The sequence below is a fragment of the Ahaetulla prasina genome, chromosome 2 (genome assembly GCF_028640845.1).
Source record: "Ahaetulla prasina isolate Xishuangbanna chromosome 2, ASM2864084v1, whole genome shotgun sequence".
Classification (NCBI taxonomy): Eukaryota; Metazoa; Chordata; class Lepidosauria; order Squamata; family Colubridae; genus Ahaetulla; species Ahaetulla prasina.
In genome coordinates this window covers 137,293,551-137,317,511 of record NC_080540.1, presented here as the reverse complement: position 1 = coordinate 137,317,511, position 23,961 = coordinate 137,293,551, and the positions used below count along the sequence as shown (strand labels likewise).

Sequence of the window (23,961 nt, the reverse complement as noted above, 5' to 3'; positions counted from 1 at the left end):
AACTGGACTTTGATTTGCTTTCTGCCCAGCTAGTGACAGTTCTGGCTGTTCAACTATAGCTTTCACCTGCAGAAGTAATTCGCCGTATATTTTTTAAAAGACGTAATTACGTTAAACAAGGTTATCATATAGGTACATTTACACCCCAGAGCAGGGTTTTGTTGTGCCTCCCTGATGAATATGCTTTGCAGTAAATTTTGTTTGCCTATGTATAGTAAAAAAACTTGTTGTTTCAATCATGGTCAACAAATTACAAAATTTGTTGTATCAAAATCCTAACTGAAAAGGAGAAACAGCAATGTTCATACCTGCATCAACCGTTGCCCTGTTTCTTTGGCAATGCAAAATTTAGCTACTATGTACTTTCATATTTAGGAAAAGGACGTTCCCATAATACTTCTCCATTCTTTCTGGATATTGAAACAGTAGAGGTAATACAAAATTATTTCTAAACATCCTTACAGAAGTTATAGTATCAGAACACAAGATTTATATAGCAAGTTTGAATTAGCTAGAAGTTGTATTTGTTTTCTGCATATAAGTGAAAGTTTTCTTTATAGGGCTTACACCCAGAAATCTCTCTCTCTCTTTTATACCTATCTGTCTGTCTGTCTGTCTGTCTGTCTGTCTGTCTGTCTGTCTGTCTGTCTGTCTGTCTATCTATCTATCTATCTATCTATCTATCTATCTATCTATCTATCTATCTATCTTATGAGGAATGCAATATTATGCATAATACAGAAGAAGAAATAAGGCAGTAAGGAAAGTAAGGAAACTTTTTTAAAGATTTGAGATTTAAAAATATTATTTGGCTTAAAACATTATTAAAATTAAAAACATTGTTGACTTAACATCATACTCTATAATTCCCCATTCTTTTCTATGCTGGTAAACCATCTCACTTTGACCCTGTCTATACTATGTTTATTTAAACATTGCAGGATCTCATAAGCCCCATCCAATCATGAGTTTCTCCTTTCCCTTGTTCTTCCCACTATTTCTTTATATATTATTTTGTAATTCAATCTTTACTGAAATCTTTTTATATGAAAGACTATCTCATTGTGTAACTATTTTGTACTGGTTACTTATTTTGGCATTTAGCCTTACATTTGTAGAACATAGAACATAGAATGATAGGGTTGGAAGGACCTTGGAGGTCTTCTAGTCCAACCCCCTGCCCATGGCAGGAGATTCTATACCATTCTGGACAAAGGGCTGTCTAGTCTTATCTTGAAAACCTCCAATGTTGGAGCACCCACAACTTCAGGAGGCCAATCGTTTCACTGATTAGTTGTTCTCACTGTCAGGAAATTTCTCCTTAGTTTTAGGTTGGATCTCTCTTTAATGATCTCCCATTCTTGTTCCCATCTCTCATGGTTCTACCACACAAACTTCTTAATTATGCCATTCCCATTGTAACCAATTTATATTTGTATTTCTTCTCATATAATTCCATAGTGGGCAAAAGCATGCTTTTACACATAATCATTTTTGCTTCTTTCAAGTATCCATTTCATATAACAGACTGCATAGTACTCATTATATCTGTGATAGTATTTGTGTGCCCTAAAATGTATCAAGCTATTTTTTCCACATTTATTAAATAGTCCACAAAGGCACACAAATTCATCTACTTCCCCTATTTTTTGTCGTTTACATATTACTTGCAAATGTTCACTTAATTTTCCCTGTCAAACTCAACAGGGTCTTTGATGCCTTCATTTTCATTTCTATGCTCTTTTATGCCTCATATAATCTATCTAACATTTGCTGCAAACAATTTGAATTCTCAGCCAAGAACACAGGATCATTTGCATATAAAAGTATATATGCATTTATGTCCCTACTGTCACTGCAAGCACTCCATATATTTATCCCTACAAACATTAAACAATTAAGTAGATACCTTACATTCTTGACTTATTCCCTGTTCAATGCTGAATCATTCACCAAGCATTCCATTTATTATCATGCATGTTTCACTTCCATCGTATATCACTCTTATTGCATTCATCAACCATCTTCAACTCCATACTCATGCAAAACGTTCCATAATTCAAGCTTATTCACTTTCCCAAACACATAAATTTTTCAATGACTTGCTAAAGAGCAGAAATCTGTTCCTTACACCCTCTGCCCAACATAAAGCTGCATTGCGCTTCCCCTATTTTGCTCACTGTCACTTCTCTCATCCTTTCAATCAGAATTCTGTCATGCACCTTTCTAAATATATGTCACCCTATTGTACAGGGGAGAAATAACAGCATTCTTGCAATCATCTGGCAGTCTTTACACTTAAACAGGTTCCACGGATACCCCATAAGCAAAGCATTTCCATATTTTGACATTTTTACCTCTACACATGCAACTTTACTATTTTTCAGCCCTCTCACAGCATTCATGACTTTGTTTTCATTCATTTTTTTCTTGGATATTAATACTTACAGCCACTTGTTTTAAATTCTACACTTCAACTAATAACTATCATTTGCATATAAATCTCTAAAATACTCCTTCGAGTTTCTTCTTACCTATTTCATCCCAAATCATTTTATCATTTCTGTTTTTAACTCCATTCACTCTGATGGAATTTCTTTACTAAACCCTTTTTACTTAACTCTAAAACAATTTTTATTTGCATGAAAAAACAGTACTTTTGCTACCTCTTTTAATTGTTCTTAACTCTCTAAATTCTTAGTACCCATAGTTTTCCTAAGCACTGACCGGCTAAGTCCTAACAGTATTTATTCTTGAATAAACTTTATTAGTTTTTGTTAAATACTTTCCCTAATATCAAATAAAATCAAAAGTATAAATCTAATATGAAGCAAAGGCTATCAGTATCCATTAACATTCAACCTGAGACTCTCATATTAGATTTTACCAGAGGCTTCAAGGAAGTAAAATTCTAAGCTTACTGCAATATCCCTTTAAAAATTTTCATGAAAAAAATCCTCTTATGACTCTTTTATGAACCAAAAATTACCATTATCCATAAAAATATTACCTGATCACATTAAATTTTAAAAGAAACTTGCCCACCTAAATATTTCCGTGAAAAATGGTTCCAAGCCAAAATGGTAACAGCAGTATGAAGAAAAAAATAGTACTATCTCTAAAAATTGAACCTGATTTTTATAATGCTCATTTGTAGCATGGACTTCAAAGAAGCCTAACCCTAATCCTGAACTTAATCTCCACAGAAATATTTCCTCAGATGCTTCTATTGGTTCAAATATTGCAACTGTCTGTTAACCAGAATGAGCAGACTGAATAATATAAAACCTGTGCTGAGGTTACTGCATTACTAATTGGTTTGCTTCCAAATTCTATACAAAAGGATGGTTGTCACCTTTAAAGTCCTATATAGCTTAGTTCCTAAACATCAAGAAGACTGTCTACCCTGCCCAGATTTGGTTGGTGTTTACTCTGCTGTCTCTGAAGAAAGGAAGATGGACAATTCCAATCTCAGAGGAGGTGAAGAGGTGAGGATCCAACAGTGTGGCTTCCCAGTGGACATCCATACCCTTTGAAACATCCTACTCTCCAAGAGACGGATCCTTCCCAACTCTCAGGCCTTCAAGAAGGCTATAAACACCTTTTTATTCAGCTGATCATCTAGCTGATGATCTGCTTGAGCTGCCTTAAGTTCAGGGGTGAAATCCACTTACCTTTGTTACTGGTTTGCAAATGTGAGCGCACACACTCACTACACTTGCACCTCCTCCACACATGCACAGCCTTCTGCGCATGCGCAGAGGGTAAAAAACGGGACGTGATGATGTCCAGGTGGGTGGGCGGAGCCTCCCATCGCTGACACTACTGATTCGCCCGAGCTGGATAGAACCAGTTGAATTTCTCCACTGCTTAAGTTGGTTACTTTGATTTGTTTTCATTGCATTATAAACAGTCTTGGGCCCTCTCAAAAATGAGTGCTCTATAAATGTGTGTGCGTGCGTGTGTGTGTGTAAATGCGTATTTGTTTGCAAATATTTTTTTTTAATGGATTGTGCATTTGTATGATTTTATTTTTTTAGAAAAGATTCATGAAAAGAAAATTTGACAGTACCTTCATTACTGGCTGGGCAAAATACTTAGCACTCCAATCACAAAAACCTGTCTGCATTGCTGCTGACATGAAATTTTTGGGACCCACAGTATCATCAGTATCATCAGTTATCTATTAAGGAGAAAAATATATGTGCTTTAGTTACGGAATCTACATGGCGTCTTTCTCAAATAAATTCAATGTATTATTAGTTACCATACTAATAAAACTACTGTTCATGATAAATAAAGATTGCCAGATATGGAATCAGACAGAATTTTTGACTTCCATATAATCCCAGAGGTGGTTTTTCCAAAAGGCACCTGGACTTTCTTAGATTTTTCTTTGAAAATATTTTGCTTCTCATGCAAGAACCTTCTTTGGAACTGAAGAAACTTCTTGGATGAGAAGCGAAACGTTTTCAAAGAAAAAACCCAAGAAAGTCCAGGTGCCTTTTGGGAAAAAAAACACCTTTGGAACAACCTTGACCTGGATGATTTGGAATCTTCATAAACACAATGCCTTCCATACTGTTATATATTAAAAAAAGAATTGTTATAGGTGCAACTCCTATCAGTGCCAGTTAAGAAATTCAGAATTCCACTATTCCTTTAATGAAAAGAATACAGAGAAAAAAAATCACTTTGATGGTCAATGTGTTAATTGCAACAATTTAAGGTGCTGTTCCTTATGCTACATAATATAGGAAGACTCCAATAACACCAATTCACACTTTTCAGTAGTTCATGGTAAAATTACTGCATGTGAAAAAGTTCTTGGTTATAAAACATTAGTGTAAGTTTACAGAAATCTAAAACTAATAGACAGATTAATGAAAAATGCAGGAAGAAATAAAACAGGGAGAACAAAACCCTAATTGAGGAATACAAATACTACTCAGGTGCATGCTGAAAAAATTGCTGCAAGGATGACCTTCTCACCTGATCTGGGCCTTTGTCAAACATTTTCCTTGTCCTGGGAAACTGGTGGGAGTGGGGAGTGTACTGCACTCCCACGTTGCCAACATTTGCAGGTCTTACAGATGAGATGTCCCGATTGACAGGCTGCTTTGTCACATCATTGGTCAAACTAGAGCTGCTGGTACTGGCAGTTGGTGGTGACCCTCTAATAATGGAAAATAAAAATAAAGAGTAAAAATATGAGGATTGCATTAATAATTTTTTCCTAAGGCAAGGCAAAAACTTAACCTGTAGCATAGTTGATTTTTCTTTAGCAAGTCCTGCTCAGAGTCTTTCCTCTACTTGCCACTTTGTTTATTCTTGTGGGTGTGTTTATATTTGTGTGTGGGCATCTTTGAGTCAGTTTTTGTTTCCAGGCAATTCCCTAGACTAGTTCCTAGAGTTTTCTTGGCAAGATTTCAGAAGTGAATTGCTACTGGTTGCTTTCTAAGGCTGAGAGAGGGTAACATCAAGTCATTTTGTGCCTAAGTTTTGTGGAACTAGAACTCAGAGTTTCCTAGTACCTTAACCGTTAACTTTATTTTTCCCTAGGTAATAGTATTTTTAAGCTTTACTCCCTCCCCTAGCCTTTGCCCTCCTCTCTCACTGCTCTTTGCCTCAATAAAATTGTAGAAGGAAAAATATATCCAAATAAGTTATTTTTCTAGATCTCTGTATGATGTTTGGAGCAACGAAGTCTCTTATTTTTTCCCCCAACACAGGAATGAATCTATCTTCTGAAAAGAAAGTGTATTTTATAAAGCCTGAAAGTTCAGTACATAATGCAAGTGGCTCCCAATGTATCTGTCACCTTTTTGATATTGTATGATAAAGATCTTTCTGGCACAAAGATCAATTTCTTTCCATTCTGACTCTTAAACTGAGTCATGAAGAGTGTTGTTTATGCTTCCTTTGACTAAAAAATTTAGTACTAATGGGGAATGAATCAGAGTTAATTCAGGAGGACACTTGATATTGCAGTCTTCATTGCAAATGCTACATTAGAGGGACATTAGGTAGGGAAAGAAAATATATGCTTAAAGGCTCTCACAGGAAAAAAAAATCTCGTAAATAGACAAGTGGTTTCAAATAAGTTGCACAAAGAATAGTATCTATACAATACACACTTTTTAAATTAAGATATGGCACAGGATCAAACATATAGGCAACTTACCCTACTTGATGTATGTGCATGCCTTTGTTAGTAGGACTGGCTGGGGCAGAATGCGTGACAGAGGATGTGTCAAGGATGCGCTGGGGGCGGGCATTTACAGTTGCCTAGAAAACAAAAAATTAACAAGTGAGAGAAACAGATGCCAACCTCTACTTGGTATGGTTTTTACATTTGGAAATAAAGGGTAGTAGAGTCACTCTCCAGCGCTACAATAGTATTGCTACACTACTGCATGCCCATCAAAGAAGAATCTAGCTCATATACCTACTCATCTTTAATATGCTATGTTCATCAGTCTCTATACCATGAGTGGTGTGGTAGCCTAGAAGTGGAGCTCTTGCCTCACAATCAGAAGGCTGTGAATTCCATCATAGGTAAAGGCAGATATTTCTCTCTCTGGGCACAATGAGAATATATCTGCTAAAACAATCTCTGCATTGGCAACAGGAAGGGCATCCGGCCAGTAAACACTTCATCAACTCTATTCAGTTGCCCAAGACTCCACCCCGCAAGGGATTACGGGGTCTTTAAAAGAAGGTGATTAGTCTCTATACCGTGTTAATATTTGCAGTAAAACCTTGAGACAATTTTTAAGGCAAAACTGAAATCACTTTAAGACCAAACTTAATACAATATGACAAAAATGTCAATACCTGACCCTGTTGCCCTAAACCCAAGAACCTTCACATGTATCAACTTTTTTCCAGAAGGAGGAATAATTCACAAACAGATGAAGTAGCGTAAATAATACTTTAACAATAGAATAATCTGTCAAGGCCCATAGGATCAAACATTCCCAGTGTGCTCAGGGGTGAAACATTACTTTATGATTCAAAATCAGGGTCCTTTACTTGAACTTCTCTTGAGATGCTCGGTTGGTGTGTTACATTGGCTGCTGATGCAATAAATAAAATGGAGCAACAAAATAAATGCAACACTTCCTACAGTTCCGAAAAGATATAAGGATAAATCTCATTTGCCATTTCTTGAGATTCTGGGCAAAGGGAGAAGGAATAGAAAGAGAAGGCGTACAGCTGTGAAGTTTCTAATGCAGGAGAAACCTTCACTTATAGGAATCCATCAAATCAAAAGAGACTGTTGATGGCTATTAAGATCTCAGCAGTTGTATTAAAAAAGGTGTAAAAAGTAATCAACAGGACATTTGCAGAAATAAATAGCATAAACAGGAGACAATGTTCCAAGAGTATCTGCATTTGCTCTTTACACCCAGTGCTGCTGAGGACAGCCAAACAACTTCAGCACTTATGGACCAGAGCACTTATTATTTCTCCTCAAGCATTCACCTGGCTGCATGCACCTTGAAAATGGCTTGTTTCTTTTGACATCTCCAACCCACTAGATGATTTTTAAAAAATGCACTATGCCATTAAGAAAGAAAGAAAGAAAGAAAGAAAGAAAGAAAGAAAGAAAGAAAGAAAGAAAGAAAGAAAGAAAGAAAGCTGTCTCTCCCCCCACTCTAAGTATGCTATGGCCTTGAGAAGATGAATAATTTGTGAATTTGCAGTAATACAGTACTAGCTCTAACTAAAGTAGTAAAAAAAGCTACAGCTTGCATAAGTTATATCTGGAGGTCAAACTGAATTTGTCTTCTGAAAAGCCAAACGTGGAATTGCTTGGCAACAAGTTCTAGGTTTATTTATTACAGGTTTTTTTTTCTTAATCAGTTTTCTTTCATTAAGACCATACATTCAATCATAAAACGTAATATAATTTGATTATCTTCTATGGACTGGGGGAAAAAAGTTTCTTCTCCAGATAATTGTTTTAAGCAGTTTGGAATGCCGGCTCATTTTTAAATAACTACAAATTATACTAGATTTAGCTACTTCCTCCACTCCCTTTGATTCAAAGTCAGTTGTGAAAGACTGTAGTTATATTGACTTATGAAGACCACAATCTAGCAGATGGATAAATTTAGCAAATCTACATTTGTAAAATCAATGAGAAAAGGAAATTTATCTCTTTAAACTCCCCATTGACAGTAATCCCATCAGTTCTTCTTCTTTTTTTAAATTTTTTTTTTATTTACATTTATATCCCGCCCTTCTCCGAAGACTCAGGGCGGCTTACAGTGTATAAGGCAATAGTCTCATTCTATTTGTATATTTACAAAGTCAACTTATTTCCCCCCCAACAATCTGGGTCCTCATTTTACCTACCTTATAAAGGATGGAAGGCTGAGTCAACTGCTAACTAATCTCTGATTATGGTCCAGATACAAAATAAGCATTCTAGGTGAGTTCTTGGTCATCTGAATCTATACCTTCCCATGATCATGACATGCAGCCAGAATAGAGTTATAAGGGAGGAAAATATACTAGCTTGAAGCTGATGCATTTAGTTTCCCTCAAATCCTTGAAATGGTGATAGCGGTTGGATCACCACCAACCATTATCATTGAGACAAAAAGGGGTTAATTCCCAGCTCATGTATATTAATGAGGGGAAAGAAAAATGAAGGGTTAGTTTCCTGTTACTTTCTGACAAACATCTGCATTTCAGCATGATAGAAATTTCTCTCTGGCATCTTTCTACTATCTGGCTGCATTAAGGATATAATTTGTAATGCTGTAACCTTCTTCTATGTACTTACTTAACCTTAACATAACATAACATAACAACAGAGTTGGAAGGGACCTTGGAGGCCTTCTAGTCCAACCCCCTGCCCAGGCAGGAAACCCTACACCATCTCAGTCAGATGGTTATCCAACATTTTCTTAAAAATTTCCAGTGTTGGAGCATTCACAACTTCTGAAGGCAAGTCGTTCCACTTATTAATTGTTCTAACTGTCAGGAAATTTCTCCTTAGTTCTAAGTTGCTTCTTTCTTTGATCAGTTTCCATCCATTGCTTCTTGTTCTACCCTCAGGTGCTTTGGAGAACAGCCCGACTCCCTCTTCTTTGTGGCAGCCCCTGAGATATTGGAACACAGCTATCATGTCTCCCCTAGTCCTTCTTTTTATTAAACTAGACATCCCAGTTCCTGAAACCGTTCTTCATATGTTTTAGCCTCCAGTCCCCTAATCATCTTTGTTGCTCTTCTCTGCACTCTTTCTAGAGTCTCAACATCTTTTTTACATCTTACATTTTACATATACCTTGTTTCAGCTATTAACCAGCACAAGAGAATATCCAAAACTAATGTCAGAATAGTTAAGAAAAGTACATAAAAACAAAATGTTTGGGCTAAAAGACAATATTAAATCAAAATATGCTAAAGGCTATACATATGTAACAAGAAGTTAAAATAAGCTACGTGGATAATATAAACTTTGAAATAGCAGCTACAAATACAAAACTTCTATGTAATCTATATAATGAACCGGAATGAATAAAATATTTTCCTTTTAAATCTGGATGCAACTGGATCTCTTGGCTCTCACTGAATTCTCTGTGAATGTAACTAGATCTCACTAATAGGTACGTTGTGCTAGAAACACAAAGATTTATTCTGATTTTAATAAAACTACCCAACACCAGCTTTGTTCCTTTACACTTTGAGTTTTTCCAACCAGTATTATAATATACATAATATATTAATGTATATATTCTATCTCTCTGTCCATCCATCCATTCATCCATCCATCCATCCATCAACGTATCTTTGATATGTAGGGATGTATGTGTGTCTATGTGAATTCAGCTTTTCACACACAAAACATGAAGTTGATGACTGTGACAAGGGACCAATGAGTATATTGGTTCTTTGATATTCAGATAAGCATAGGGTAAGAGATCACTCTCCCTGGCTCAAAAACAGTAACTATGAGAGGGTCCTTGGAGTCCTAGTGAATGATCATTTAAATGTAAGCCAGCAGTGTGTGGCAGCAGCCAAAAAAGCTAATACAATCCTTGGTTATATAAAGAGAGGAATAGAATCAAAATCATGTGAAGCATTAGTACCACTTTATAAATCCTTAGTAAGGGGACAGCTGGAATACTGTATCCAGTTTTGGTTACCACATTACAAAAAAAATGATGTTGAGACTTTGGGAAAAGTGCAAAGAAGAGCAACTAAGATGATTAAGAGCCTGGAAACAAAAATATATGAAGAACGGTTACAGAAATTGGGTATGGCCAGTTGAGGGGTGACATGATAGCAGTATTCCAGAGTTTGAGCGGCTGCCACAAAGAAGAGGGGGTCAACTTATTTTCCAAACCACCAGAAGGCAAGACAAGAAACAATGGATGGAAACTAATCAAGAAGAGAAGCAACGTGGAATTAAGGAGAAACTTCATAATAGTGAGGACAATTAACCAGTGGAGCAGCTTGCCTTCAGAAGTTATAGATCACTGGAGGTTTTTAAGAAAAGACTGGACAACTACCTATCTGAAATAGCAAAAGCAATAGCATTTAGTCTTATATACTGCTCCATAGTGCTTTACAGCCCTCTCTAAGTGGTTTAGAGTCAGCCTATTGCCCCCAACAATCTGAGTCCTCATTTTACCCACCTCGGAAGGATGGAAGGCTGATTCAACCTGGAGCCTGGTGAGATTCGATCTGCTAAACTGCTGGCAGCCCCTGATCAACAGAACTGGTCTGCAGTACTGCACTCTAACCACTGTGCCACCATGGCTCATTGGTGGTATAGGGTCTCCTGCTTGAGCAGGGGATTGGACTAGAAAACCTCCAAGGTCCCTTCCAGCTCTATTCTGATTGATTGACTTTTGAAGAATGGAATCAGAAAATAGTAGCCACAATATCAACAGTGTCAGTAATGATGTCTGTTTCTATGGATAGACTGTGTCCAAAAGATGTTATTGAAGAAACAACAAAAGCAGAAAAATAGATACGGTATCAAAACAGAATTTACAGCTGACAGACCAAGATGATGATTTAGAAAAGGGTGTTTCACTAGATCTAGAAAACAAACTGGTGGAGACTTTAACATTTAAAAGGAAATAAATAAGACAAGCCAAGAGAGTGACCTGGATTTTTTTTCCTATTTGATTTACTAAAGAGGCTTATTAACGAACTCTGTGCAATGGGACAAAGAAAAAAATGAAAAGAGATCACATCCTAAGACACTGAACTAAAGATTAGGGCTGTTGGAAAGAAAAGGAAGGAATTTGAAGTTGCTTTATTTGATCATGGTTAAAATAAGATATGTTGTTACCTCTAATTACATTTTCTATTGACACCAAGACTAAAAAGTTGATGTTTTATGGATTTGTTTATAAATAAAAGATAGAATATAGGATGAAGAGATAAATATAACATTTAAGAGCAAGTAAGTTACTAAATTTGTTTATATTTGTAATGAAGGGTGGAAATCACATTTTTATACATTTTTTTTCTTTATTATATTCTTTTCTGTTTCTTCTCTACAAACCCTAGGTTTAAATATTAAATTCACTGTCAAGTTAGCACTTCAGTTATGCACACAACAATGACAGTTCAGAGAAATACTCTAATAACATCTAAGCAGAAGATGGTGGTATTTTCAGTTAATTTTCAGATATTTTATGATAGACTGCTGCCAATTACAAAATGAAGAAAAACTTACAAGAAACCCCAAATTACACAAAACACTGATGATCTCATACTTGAAATCTTATATAAACACTCTAAAATATTATGAGTGTTTCCCCATTTTTTACATTTTAGAAACATAACCCAGTCATGCTTCTAAAATCCACTTAGGGTGAAAAACAAAATAAATCCTTTCCTAAAAAAATCCTTTGCTAAAACAGACTGATGGCTTGTTTGTTCAGTGATGCTAATAATCATCACATGGTAATTGTGACTTCCATATTTTTTCAACATTAATTTCTGGGACACAGTTGTTCAAATACTTTTTTTTATATAGGATAACATTCAGATATTCATCAAATGCTTAGCTTTCTACTCCTTCCCCCTTTCAGCTAAGCTATACTGTACCATTTTTTCTATTATCTTCTTTATAAAGCTAGGAAAATGCATAATGCATTCTGGATATGGTCCAGAAATTCTTATGCTGGCAGAAAACATCAATTATCAGCAGGGTAAAAGACTCTCTGAATAAGTATGCCACATGTAAAACTTCAGAATTTATTTATCCAACATAATGATATAAAAGCCCAAAGAAAAGGAAACAGAGAAAGCGAGTAGCAACTGAATAATTAAAGGCTGTTGAAATACTTGGCCATAAAGTAGCTTATTCTACTGCTATTTGCCAAATCTCAGATTTTTGTGGTTATTCTCTCCTGTATCAGTCTGCCAATTTCAAGGCCACCAAATCTTGAGCTGTCAAACATTTGACAGGCATACAGCATCTCTATTTAAGTGCCTATATAACTTCTATGAATTGTCCTTATGAAAAGAGGGAGCAAGGTTATTTATTTAGCTAAAAAGTTGAGTTCTACAAAAATAAGGTACCAATGAAAGCATAAATATAGGGCTTAGAAAGTAGTTTCCTTCAGGAATAAGGTCTCCTAATCTTCTCTGGTGCATGATTCCCATCAAAAAATTTTAATGATCTGCAAGGATTATAAGGTTAGCAGGGTGGTCTAGGGTGGATAGTTACTTACTCTGTGTTTTTGGGGGAAGGAAACAGCCCCAAGGAACAGGAGGAGGATATAAAACTAAAACGTATTTTAAAATATGGATATTATTGTATAATTTTATTATTTTTCTTTCTCCCCTGGTGCCCTCTAGGCAATTTAGACTGCTAACTTTTTGAAGAGAATAAAACTTCTTTTTCAGTTTAAGTGCAATTATTTAGCCCATGACTCTATGTTGAAGACAGGATTCAATTAGTCTTTGACTTATGACCACAATTGAGCCCAAAATTTATACTGCTAAGCATGGCAATTGTTAAGTGAGTAAATCCCCATTTTATGATTTTTTTTGCCATGGTTGTTAAGTGAACCTTGTCGTTGTTAAGTAAATCTGGTTTCTCCCATTGACTTGCTTGTCGGAAGCTCCTTAGAAAGGTTGCAAATGACAACCTCAGAACCTCAGGATGCTGCAATCATTGTAAATATGTGCCAATTGCCAAGCACCTAAAGTTTGAACACGTGACTGTGGGGATGCTTATAAGTGTGCGAACAGGCCATAAATCAATTTCTTTTCCAATGCCATTGTAACTTTCAACCGTCATTAAATAGAGGGTTGTAAGTCAAGGGATAACCTGTATAAATGCAAATTGACAGTTAACCGAACAAATTTATTGAAAATATCCAACACAGATTATATGACAAACCGGGGTGAAATCAGCAGGTTCTGACAGGTTCTGGAGAACTGGCAGAGGAAATTTTGAACAGTTCAGAGAACTGGCAAATATCACCTCTGGCTGGCCCCAGAGTGGGGTGGGAATGGAGATTTTGCAATATCCTATCCCCAAGAGTGAGGAGGGAATGGGGACTTTGAAGTATCCTTCCCCTGGAGTGGGGTGGGAATGGAGATTTTGCAGTATCCTTCCCCTGTCACGCTCACCAAGCCACGCCACAAAACCAATAGTAAAAAAAATTGGATTTCATCACTGTGACAAACTCACTATCTGATAAAATTATCTCAAAATGCTGTCCAAAAGCATAACTCTCCACTCCACCCAAATTTACCTTGTAAGCAATGCTGTTCAGCACTTTCATAGCCAGGTCTGAAACATCAGGGTATGGATCAGCAGCCAGGTGTAAGAGGACTCTCCAAATTTGGGTATAAATACTATTGAAAGACACCCCTGGAAACAAAGAGGAATAAAGCAAGAAAATACGTCTGAGTGAAAGTCAGTCACCAAATTGTCATTTTATATGATGATCCCAGGATGTTGACGATAATTGTTAATAAACAAAAATAAGTGCTTTATAACATGCGTATAGCTGAGGTAAGTGCTTAACTCACAAAGGTAGGCTTATAGTAGTCACACAAGTATATGATAAACCTTGTTTTGTTTTTTATTTAGGGTGACTTTCTGCAATGATATTATTGCAATATATGCAGACCAGATTAGTACAGTTTGTTCAACAGAATGGTGATTTTTTTAAAATCTTGGACAGCCATTAGAGGTTAACCACAGTATTGTTTGCACAGAAAATCAAGAATTTGAAGATGGAGATAAATGATTAAAGCTCAAATCTGAGAAAGCCACTTCAATATTCTTTTTCTTTTGATGTGTCCCTATGTTGGAAAAATAACAGATTAGATTATACATTAGAGAATCTAAATAAGATCAGAAACTACAGTTATTCTTTCTTATCCCAAGATAATCATGCAAACAAGCCCTAAATATGGTGATCCTCAATAGCACCCAACAAAGTTCTTCTTCTATATGAATTTGCCTAATTCAAAGCCTCTTTATTCCCCCATGATGCCATCGCTTGTGATAATGTGTTTTTTAATTTAACTATGCATTCCAATGTTTTTTAATTTAACTATGCATTCCAAGGTAATTTGCCACCATTCAAATTCTTTTGATAATCTGAAGTTCTGCTTTTAACAGAGAAGGAGAAACATTTACTATCCACCTTCTTTATATGTTTATTTTAAATGATTCTAGGCTTTTCTTTTCTCTTTTTTTCCAAGGAAAAAGTAAAAAATTTATCACCACATAACTAACTTTTTTTTTTACAGGAATGCAATTATTTGTGTAACTTTTCCCAGCTCTGGAATATGCACTGACCAAATATAGTCAGGTAATGGATTTAGACTAAGGCAATCTAATTATACTTTCTTATTTTGATTGTATCACTAAGCCACATTATTAACAATCTCAGGGGGAAACTTGAAGTAATTCCGCAGTAAATGAAATTAAAATCTAGCGATATCTTGAAAATTAACACACTTATTATGCCATAAACTTTAGTGAATTCTATTGTGTCTGATACATTAAATATAATCCTAAACAACAAATATTTAAGTACCTGGGGAAAGATAAATTGTAAATAGTCAGAAAGGAAATCTTATTACAGTGGCCATTTACAATATAGTTTAACAGTAACAGAGCCACTGGATCAACAGGCAATTTGTAACGTGATATATGACTTGGTATGGTGAGTGGAATTGGGGCACTAAATATTATGCTAATTTTTTTGATAAATAATTGTTCAGGTGTTTATATAGTAAATATTTTTAATTTTCACTGCCCCAGAATTATCCTTCCCTCTCCTGCAAAAAACTTATTTTTGGCTTCTCTTCATCAAAGATTGCTCATTCAATTTATTTATTTAACACATCTATATGGCCACTGGTCTAAACAATGGAATTCTGATGATCTGGCATATTGTACAGACGTGCAGGTGTCCACAGTAGTACCAATAGTGGGAAAACAGGCATTTTCTCAAAGCTGAAACAATTGTGGATAATTACTAAGTAACTAATTTTGATGTCTAGATATGTAAAATACTACTGGGTATGATATTTCACATAATGCCTAATTCATTTTTTAATGCAGAAAAGAATTGGGATTTCTCATTCATGAAATTAGGATGTATTCGGTGGATATCAGTGGTTTCTCATCCAGGTAATCTGAGAACGGAGGCCATATAATCAGACAACCCGATATACTGTGGATGCCCACTTATCTTGGTAAAAACATTTTAAATCATTGTGACAACATGACAGAGAACTGTCAAATGAGCTTTTCTACCTGGGCGAGTGGAATGGGTAACCTCACGTGATTTGTGTGCCATTTCTTGAATTAGAATAAACATCAAAGTGGGCTTTTAAGTACATTTGTTATTTTATGAGATCTTAGATTGTGGCTGGCATCTTGTGCTCCTTTCCTACTTGGCACAATCTATGAAGGTCTTTTGTGTGTGTCAGACTTGGAGTCACTGAAAAAGCTTTGCTTTTGGTACATGCACTCAGGAAGACACAAACAAGCAGGCAAAGTGATGAAAGCCAAGAAGATGGCAGCTGTCAAGGCATCAGGCAGCCTGTGCCATTAGAAGAGCATTCTCCACAGCTCCTTTTTCCCTGATCAGCATATTGCCTCTTCTACTTTTATTTCCGTACAGGAAGTTATATAACCACAGCTGGGAAATCTCAGGTATTTGAGATTCCTTTGAAAGTTAATGAAAGACCAGAAGGAAAGGAAAAGAATCTTTCAATATTGCAATATTTTTTGTTAATGCAAACCAATGTGTTTCTCTCAGAGCTGAGGAATAAAGAATGAAGAAAGAAAAGTACCTGCACAAGACTTTAATGAATTTGATCCTTAAAAAAAATCACCACTGAAATTCCTTTTTCAGTCATCAGCTGAAGAGAACAGAAGGAATTTCTATGAATTTTTAGATTCATTGCTCTTCCTCTTCTTTATATATTATTTTCATTGAAAAAAACATGGCTCACAGCCCCTTGAGTGATGCATCCAAATTAGCTGCTTGTCAAGGTTGAACTGACTGAGTTGGTGCACTGATGAAAAGAAATACTAACAGCAGGAGGGGGAAAAAGCTCTATTTTTGCATTAGGGATTGTAATGATAAAAAGAGATGCAGAGACAAAGCACATGGCAGAAGCAGAAGCGCTAAAAGTGCATGTCAAATGACAGCTCTGTGGGACTTCCAGTGAGGGTTCATGATAAACATCCTTAAAGGAACAAGGATGGCACTACAGCAGGATCAGAAGCCAGACGGTGAATTCTGGGCAGTAAAATCTCTCTGGAAAAAACAGAGATTGTAAAATCATCCACTTGTACTTTAGACAGGTGCCCCTTGGGGGTAGATGGAGAAACTGAAATTATTGTGGCTGACATATGAGTCTAGTGATTTCAGTCAAGCTTACCACCATAATGCAGCCTATATGGACATAAGGTTTGCTGAGTCTCATTCCTTAATCACTTTCTAAATTACTTTTTAACTGCTTTTTAGCTATTGGGAATCTTTGTAATGACAAGGAAACTCTTGGGCAAGCTTCAATCCTTAGCAAAAGAAGTCTTAAATACAAATGGATTTAAAATGCGTCGAAGAAATGTCTCAGGAATTTTTTAACATCTGCTTTTAAGGGGTTTTTAAGGGGAGGGAGGGTTGAGATGGATTGGGGGGGCAATCCATCGGGGACACGGCTAGGCCCTGCGAGAGCTCGCGGTATGGAGGTTATAGGTTCGGGGGCTAAGGAGGAAACTGGGGCTCGATCTTACGAGGGTTACTCCATCGGCACGGTAACTGGGAGGGGCAGATATGGCGGAAGTGGGGGCCCATATCATGTTCGGGGAGTACGTGCCCGCTGTTTGCAAGCGGTTATGCACTCCGGGTCCTCGGACTTCTCCTGTATCCCGTGTAGCCAGACTCCTCAGAGCCTGGACCTTCGGCTGATGTTGTGTAATGCCAGGTCCGTGTTGAATAAAGGAGGGGGGTGCGGACCTGATGGGCATTTAGGAGACCTGGTTGGGCACAGAGGGGGGGGAGTCCCCCTCGTTGAAATGTGCCCACTGGGCTTCCGTGCATTCCATCAGCCGAGGGCCCAAGGTAGGGGTGGGGGGGTGGCCGTTATTATTAATGAAGGTTTGGAACCAACGGAGGTCACTGTCCCGCAGATAGCTGGATGTGAGTCTCTCCTTGTGAAGTGGGGTCATGGGATGCAGGTGGGCTTGCTGATCACGTACCTGGCTCCTTGCTGCATGGCAACAGCCCTGCCCGAGCTGCTGGAGGTGATAGCTGGGACGGCGGTTGATAACCCCAGACTTATGGTTATGGGGGATTTCAACCTGCTGTCGGTTGGTGAATCATCGGCGGCGGCTCGGGAGTTCATGGCCTCCATGATGGCCTTGGACCTGACCCAGTTAGTTAATGGTCCCACTCACAACGGGGGAAACACTCTGGATCTGTTTTTTGTCTCGGGACAGTGGCTGAATGATCTAGAATTAGGGGACTTAGACATTAATCCCCTGTCATGGTCAGATCATTCGCTCCTTCAACTCGACTTCAGAACCGCCAGCCCACACCGCAGGGAGACGGAACCGATTCGTTGGTTCCGTCCCAGGCGCCTGATGGACCCGGAAAGGTTTCTGACGGAACTTGGGCCACTTCCTGAGGACCTGGCTCACGGCTTGGAGGAAGAACTAGTCGCTGCCTGGGAAAGGTCGGCGGCTGGGGCTTTGGACCGAGTCATGCCTTTGCGGCCTCTGACCTGGCGCCGATCCCGACCAGCTCCCTGGTATTCTGAGGAGCTGAGAGAGATGAAGCGCCAGAAAAGACACCTAGAGAGTGATTGGAGGGCTAGCCGTTCTGAACCTGATCGAACACTAGTTAGGTCCTACATTCAGACCTACCTGGTGGCGATAAGAGTGGCAAAATGTGAGTATTTTTCCACTCTTATTGCATCATCAGATAACCGCCCAGCCTCCCTGTTTGGGGTGACTCGCTCCCTACTTCATCAGGGGGCGCGGGAGGACCCCTTGCAGGGTCGTGCTGAGGATTTTGGTCAATATCTGCACGATAAAATCACTCAGATTCGGGATGGGCTGGACTCTGATTGAGTGGATTCAGGTGGGAAGACGGAGGCTGTTCTTGGTGATGTTATCTGGGATGAGTTTGATCCTGTGGCTCCCGAGGACATGGACAGGATACTGGGGAGGCTGAATGCCACCACATGTTTATTGGACCCGTGTCCCTCCTGGTTGGTACTGGCCACACAGGAGGTTACACGAGGCTGGCTACAGGGAATTGTTAACGATTCTTTGAGGGAGGGTGTCTTCCCGTCCGCCTTGAAGGAGGCGGTGGTGAGGCCCCTCCTCAAGAAGCCTTCCCTGGATCCAGCTGTTTTATCAAATTACCATCCTGTCTCCAGCCTTCGTTTTTTGGCGAAGGTTGTTGAGAGTGTGGTCGCATGACAGCTCCCTCAGTACCTGGATGAAACTGTCTATTTAGACCCGCTCCAGTCCGGCTTCCGACCTGGGTACAGCACGGAGAAGGCTTTGGTCGCGTTGGTGGATGATCTCTGGAGGGCTCGGGATAGGGTTGTTCCTCTGTCCTGGTCCTATTAGATCTCTCAGCGGCTTTTGATATCATCGACCATGGTATCCTGCTGCGACGATTGGAGAGACTGGGAGTGGGGGGCTGTCGTGTCCCACTCCTCCGCTGACGGCCGGGTCAGGGAAATCCGAATCAGGCTTGCCTCTGCAGCTCTGCCCAAAGTCCTAGCAAAGTCCTCAGAGCAGGCAGGAGACCAGTAAGTGACTTCAGCAAGATAAGTTCGACTTTGCCTGACTCAGAGACTGCCAGAAAGCAGATCCTTTATATAGGCCATGGGGTGTGGCTCCATGACTCAGCACTCATTAAGGCCTGCCCCTCCCTTCCTTCTGTTGCCTCCGCCTATCCAATCTTCTGATGCGAGGGTCACTCCAATCAGCTGTTGGAAGTAAACTTTCCTCAGGTTCACATGCTGTGGAGGAGGGGGAGGGGTCTAGCTGCTCCGTTTGCCTGGGCATGGAGCCAGGGCTGGGGCCGGGGGATGCTCCCCCCTCTGCAGCCTGCTTGGGCATGGAGCCAGGGCTGGGACCGGGAGGTGCCCCCTCCTCTGCAGCTTGTCTGGGCATGGAGCCAGGACTGGGGCTGGGAGGCATACATTCCTCCGTGTTCGGGAGCAGATAAGCAGACCCCGGCTGCGGTGAGAGCGGACAAGACACAACAGGGGCACCGTTTTCGGTGGTTCTCTTCCTATCTCTCCAACCGGTCGCAGATGGTGTTGGCAGGGGAACAGAGGTCGACCGCGAGGTGCCTCACGTGTGGGGTGCCGCAGGGGTCGGTTCTCTCGCCTCTCCTGTTCAACATCTATATGAAGCCGCTGGGGGAGATCATCCGTGGTTTTGGGGTGCAGTATCACCAGTACGCTGATGACACTCAGCTGTACATTTCCACCCCTGACCACCCCAATGAGGCCGTCAAAGTGATGTCCTAGTGTCTGGAGGCCGTACGGGTCTGGATGGGGAGGAACGGGCTCCGACTCAATCCCTCCAAGACTGAGTGGTTGTGGATACCGGCGTCCCGGTACAGTCAGATGGTTCCATCACTGACTGTGGGAGCCGAGTCATTGGCCCCTATGGAGAGGGGCCACTTGAGTGTTCTCGCAACTTGGGTGTTCTCCTGGACGCTCGGCTGTCGTTAGAAGAACATTTGACGGCCATCGCCAGGGGAGCCTTTTATCAGGTGCGCCTGATTCGCCAGTTGCGCCCCTTCATAGACCGGGATGCCTTGTTCACGGTCACTCATGCCCTTGTCACTTCCCGCCTGGACTACTGTAATGCTCTCTACATGGGGCTCCCCTTGAAGGGCACCTGAAGGCTCCAACTGGTCCAGAATGCGGCTGCGCAGGTGATAGAGGGAGCCACCCATGGCTCCCATATAACACCTCTCCTGCATAAGCTGCACTGGTTGCTGGTGGTCTTCTGGGTGCAATTCAAGGTATTGGTAACCACCTTTAAAGCGCTCCATGGCTTAGGACCGGGCTATTTACGGGACCGCCTGCTGCCACCGATAGCCTCCCATCGACCTGTGCGCTTTCACAGGGAGGGTCTCCCCAGGGTGCCGTCAGCCAAACAATGCCGGCTGGTGACCCCCAGGGGGAGAGCCTTCTCTGTGGGGGCACCTACCCTCTGGAATGAGCTTCCTCTGGGGTTACGATCACTCCCCGACCTCTGGACCTTCCAATGCGAGCTCAAGACCCTTTTATTTCATCGCGCAGGGCTGGCCTAATGGGTTATGGTTTTTAAGTGGGGTTTTACTATTGATTTTTAATAGTTTTAATGTTTAGCCAAATTTGAATTAGATTTTTATAGTGCTTTTTAATCTATTTATGTATATTGTTTTATGTTGGCTGTAAACTGCCCTGAGTCCTTCAGGAGAAGGGTGGTATAGAAATTTAATAAACTAAACTAAATTAAACTAAAATAAGATTTTGAAATTAATTATAAGAATGCTGTTGTTCTAAATTCTTTTTAAAAAAGTGATAGGATGGGACTTTGAAAGTTAAAAACTAAGGGGAACAGAAAGGACTAAAGTTTACAATTAAAGGAGGAGAACACTTAAATTTGACTCACTGATTTTAGAAAGGAGAAAAATACTGTAAAATTGACATATTGAAGAATATATTCAATATGTATTGCCTTATACACTGTAAGCCACCCTGAGTCTTCGGAGAAGGGCGGGGTATAAATGTAAACAAAAAAATAAAATAAAAAAAAATATGTGAACAATGGACCTTGAAGTTAATTTTAAGAATTTCTGCTACTATAGATAAACTGTTGTTCGAAAGATGTTAGAGAAGAGGAACATGTTTTATCAATAAGATAAAGAATGATATGAAAATGGATTTAAAATGACAAACTAAAAGAATGATATGAACAAAGATAATACATTGGATATACAAATAAACTGTCTGATATCTTAATAATTGAAAGGGGCATACAAACAAACTAAAGGAGTGATCTGGATAAGTTACCTGTATTGAATTTACAAAAGAGACTTATTACAGTTTTGAAGGCTTTGTGAAAAGGAAGGAATTAAAAATGAAAAGAATCAAATTCTAGGACATTGTTTGAAAGAATTAAAGAACAAGCTTGTTGATAGTAAAAGGAAGAAATATAAAGTTGGTTTATCTGATTAAGGTTAAAATAAATATGTTGCTTTGCTGGTAACCCTTAATGGACTTTTGAAGATTAAGACTGAACGATGAGGCTTTAAACATTTATTTATAGATAACAAATGAAATATGTGAAGAAGAGGTCATTTGTTGTACTTTAAGAGAAAGTGATGAGCTACTAAAATTATCAAAAGAGATTAAATGTATAAAACTTCAATTGACATAAATTATCAATTTTTAAAATATTATTCAGAATTATACAGTAAACCAGAGAATATAATGAAAGAAGATACAGAGGACTTTTAAAATAAAATTAATTTAGCATATTTAGATGATCACAATCTATTTGGTCTAGTACACAACACAATCTATTTGGACTAGTATCTGTGGTAGAAATTAAACAAATAATTTTAAAAATAACAAGTGTTAAAATACCAGGCCCAGATGAATTCCCTATCAGGTAGTATAAAACAATCATAGATCTTTTGGTACCAAAATTTTGTCAAATATATGAAGAACTATTTGATAACAGAATTTTATCACTGACATTTAACTAGGCTTCTACTGTGTATTACAGTTATACCAAAAGCAAGTAAGATAACGCTCAGTGTTCTAATTATCATCCTGTCTTGTTGATTAACGTTGATACAAAGATTTTAACAGCAGCAAGTGGATTGTAGCAAGTGATATTGTTTGTTGTTAAGAATGATCAAGCAGGGTTTATAAAAATTAGGCAGGAGGCAGATAACATTATGTTAGTTGTAGATCTAATAGACATGAATAAAAATAAAGATCTATTTAAAATTTATCATTGGATGCTGAAAAAGCCTTTGACAAAATGGTTGCTGTATTAGAATAGAATAGATAACAGAGTTGGAAGGGATCTTGGAGGTCTTCTGGATTTCTTTTGGAATTCATAAAATGGATTAAGATATTATATGGGTCACCTACATCTAAAGTGAAAATTAATGGCATATTTTCTCCTGCCTTTCCACTGTTTAGAAGAACAAGGGAAGAATACTTCTTCCATCCATGCTACATGGAACTCTTGTGCTAAACACCACAGGGAGATCTATGGAGTAAGAAACAACTTAGTTGAACATAAATTTGTTTAACTTGCAGATGACATTCTTTTGTTTATTTTTAAACTTTGTATTATTATCCCAATATTTATGCAAAAGATAAGGTGCCTTTAGTAAAATAATAGGATGGTCTATTAATTGGTCCAAATCAGAATGGAGGTAAAAATTTGGTTATCCATCCATTTAAGGAATATCGATTCTGTATTTATATCAACTCTATTAAATATCTAGCTCCAAATTCAGAAAACCAAAACCTCTCGTAATTACATTTTCTGTAAAGATATTTTCAGAATTGAATAACCCATAGGAATTTTGTAAACAAAGAATTTATTTTTTGAAAATATTTTCCAGGCCTATAAACTGGAATTCCTCTCAGAATATGAATTAATCTGAGAATAATATTCATTTTGACATTGTTCACCTTTCTCCACAAGTTAAGGTTTAATAATTCCCATCTATTGATATCTGAAGAATCGCCTCATTTTTCTTTATATTACTATTGTTAGTAAGCATTTTAGTATTAAGTTACTCAATTATATCCTTTGGTATAGGAGCCATGGTGGCACAGTGGTTAGAATGAAGTATTGTAGGCTAACTCTGCCCTGACAGGAGTTCGATCTTGACAGGACTCAAGACTGACTCAGCCTTCCGTTCTTCTGAGATGGGTAAAATGAGGACCCAGATTGTTGGGGGAAATATACTGATATTGTAAACCACCCAGAGAGTGCTGTAAAGCACTATGGAGCAGTGTATAAGTCTAAATGTTTTTTTTTAAATTGCTATACTCATAGTTAGATATTTCTTTTTCATTACTATATTCTTATTTTTTCTTTCTTTTCTAGTTTTTTCCCTTTTTTTCTGCATGTTTTTCTTTTATTCTTTTTGAAGTTTGTATTAGCTCTTACCTTTTTAATTGTAACGTTTAATAAAATTTCTATAAAAATGACGGCTCTGTAATTAGCTGGGCTAATTCAAAATTGGTTCAATGGGCCTTACAGTACAGAGAGTTGCGAAACGATTCCCTTTAATAAGAACAGGAGAAGTAAATAGCCCTTCTTTGCTGGGAGCTTTTAATTTTACATTCAGCTATGCATGGCCCTTTATTCAATTTAACAGTCGCAATCCGGACACTTCAAGTGGCTTGCATTTTTCAAACCCTTCAGCTGAAAGGGGCCTGGAT

At 38.4% G+C, this 23,961-nt stretch overlaps 1 protein-coding gene across 1 annotated transcript in view; it reads right to left on the bottom strand.

Annotated features, from left to right (window-relative positions):
• RPTOR (regulatory associated protein of MTOR complex 1) overlaps positions 1-23,961 on the bottom strand; it is a 478,109-nt gene that overhangs the window by 74,547 nt on the left and 379,601 nt on the right. Inside the window, exons 21-24 of the mRNA XM_058165601.1 lie at positions 13,746-13,864; positions 6,185-6,288; positions 4,993-5,176; positions 4,073-4,183 (exon numbers count right to left, since the gene is read on the bottom strand). Of these exons, the coding sequence (XP_058021584.1) occupies positions 4,073-4,183; positions 4,993-5,176; positions 6,185-6,288; positions 13,746-13,864 (518 nt within the window). The remainder of the gene's footprint in view (positions 1-4,072; positions 4,184-4,992; positions 5,177-6,184; positions 6,289-13,745; positions 13,865-23,961) is intronic.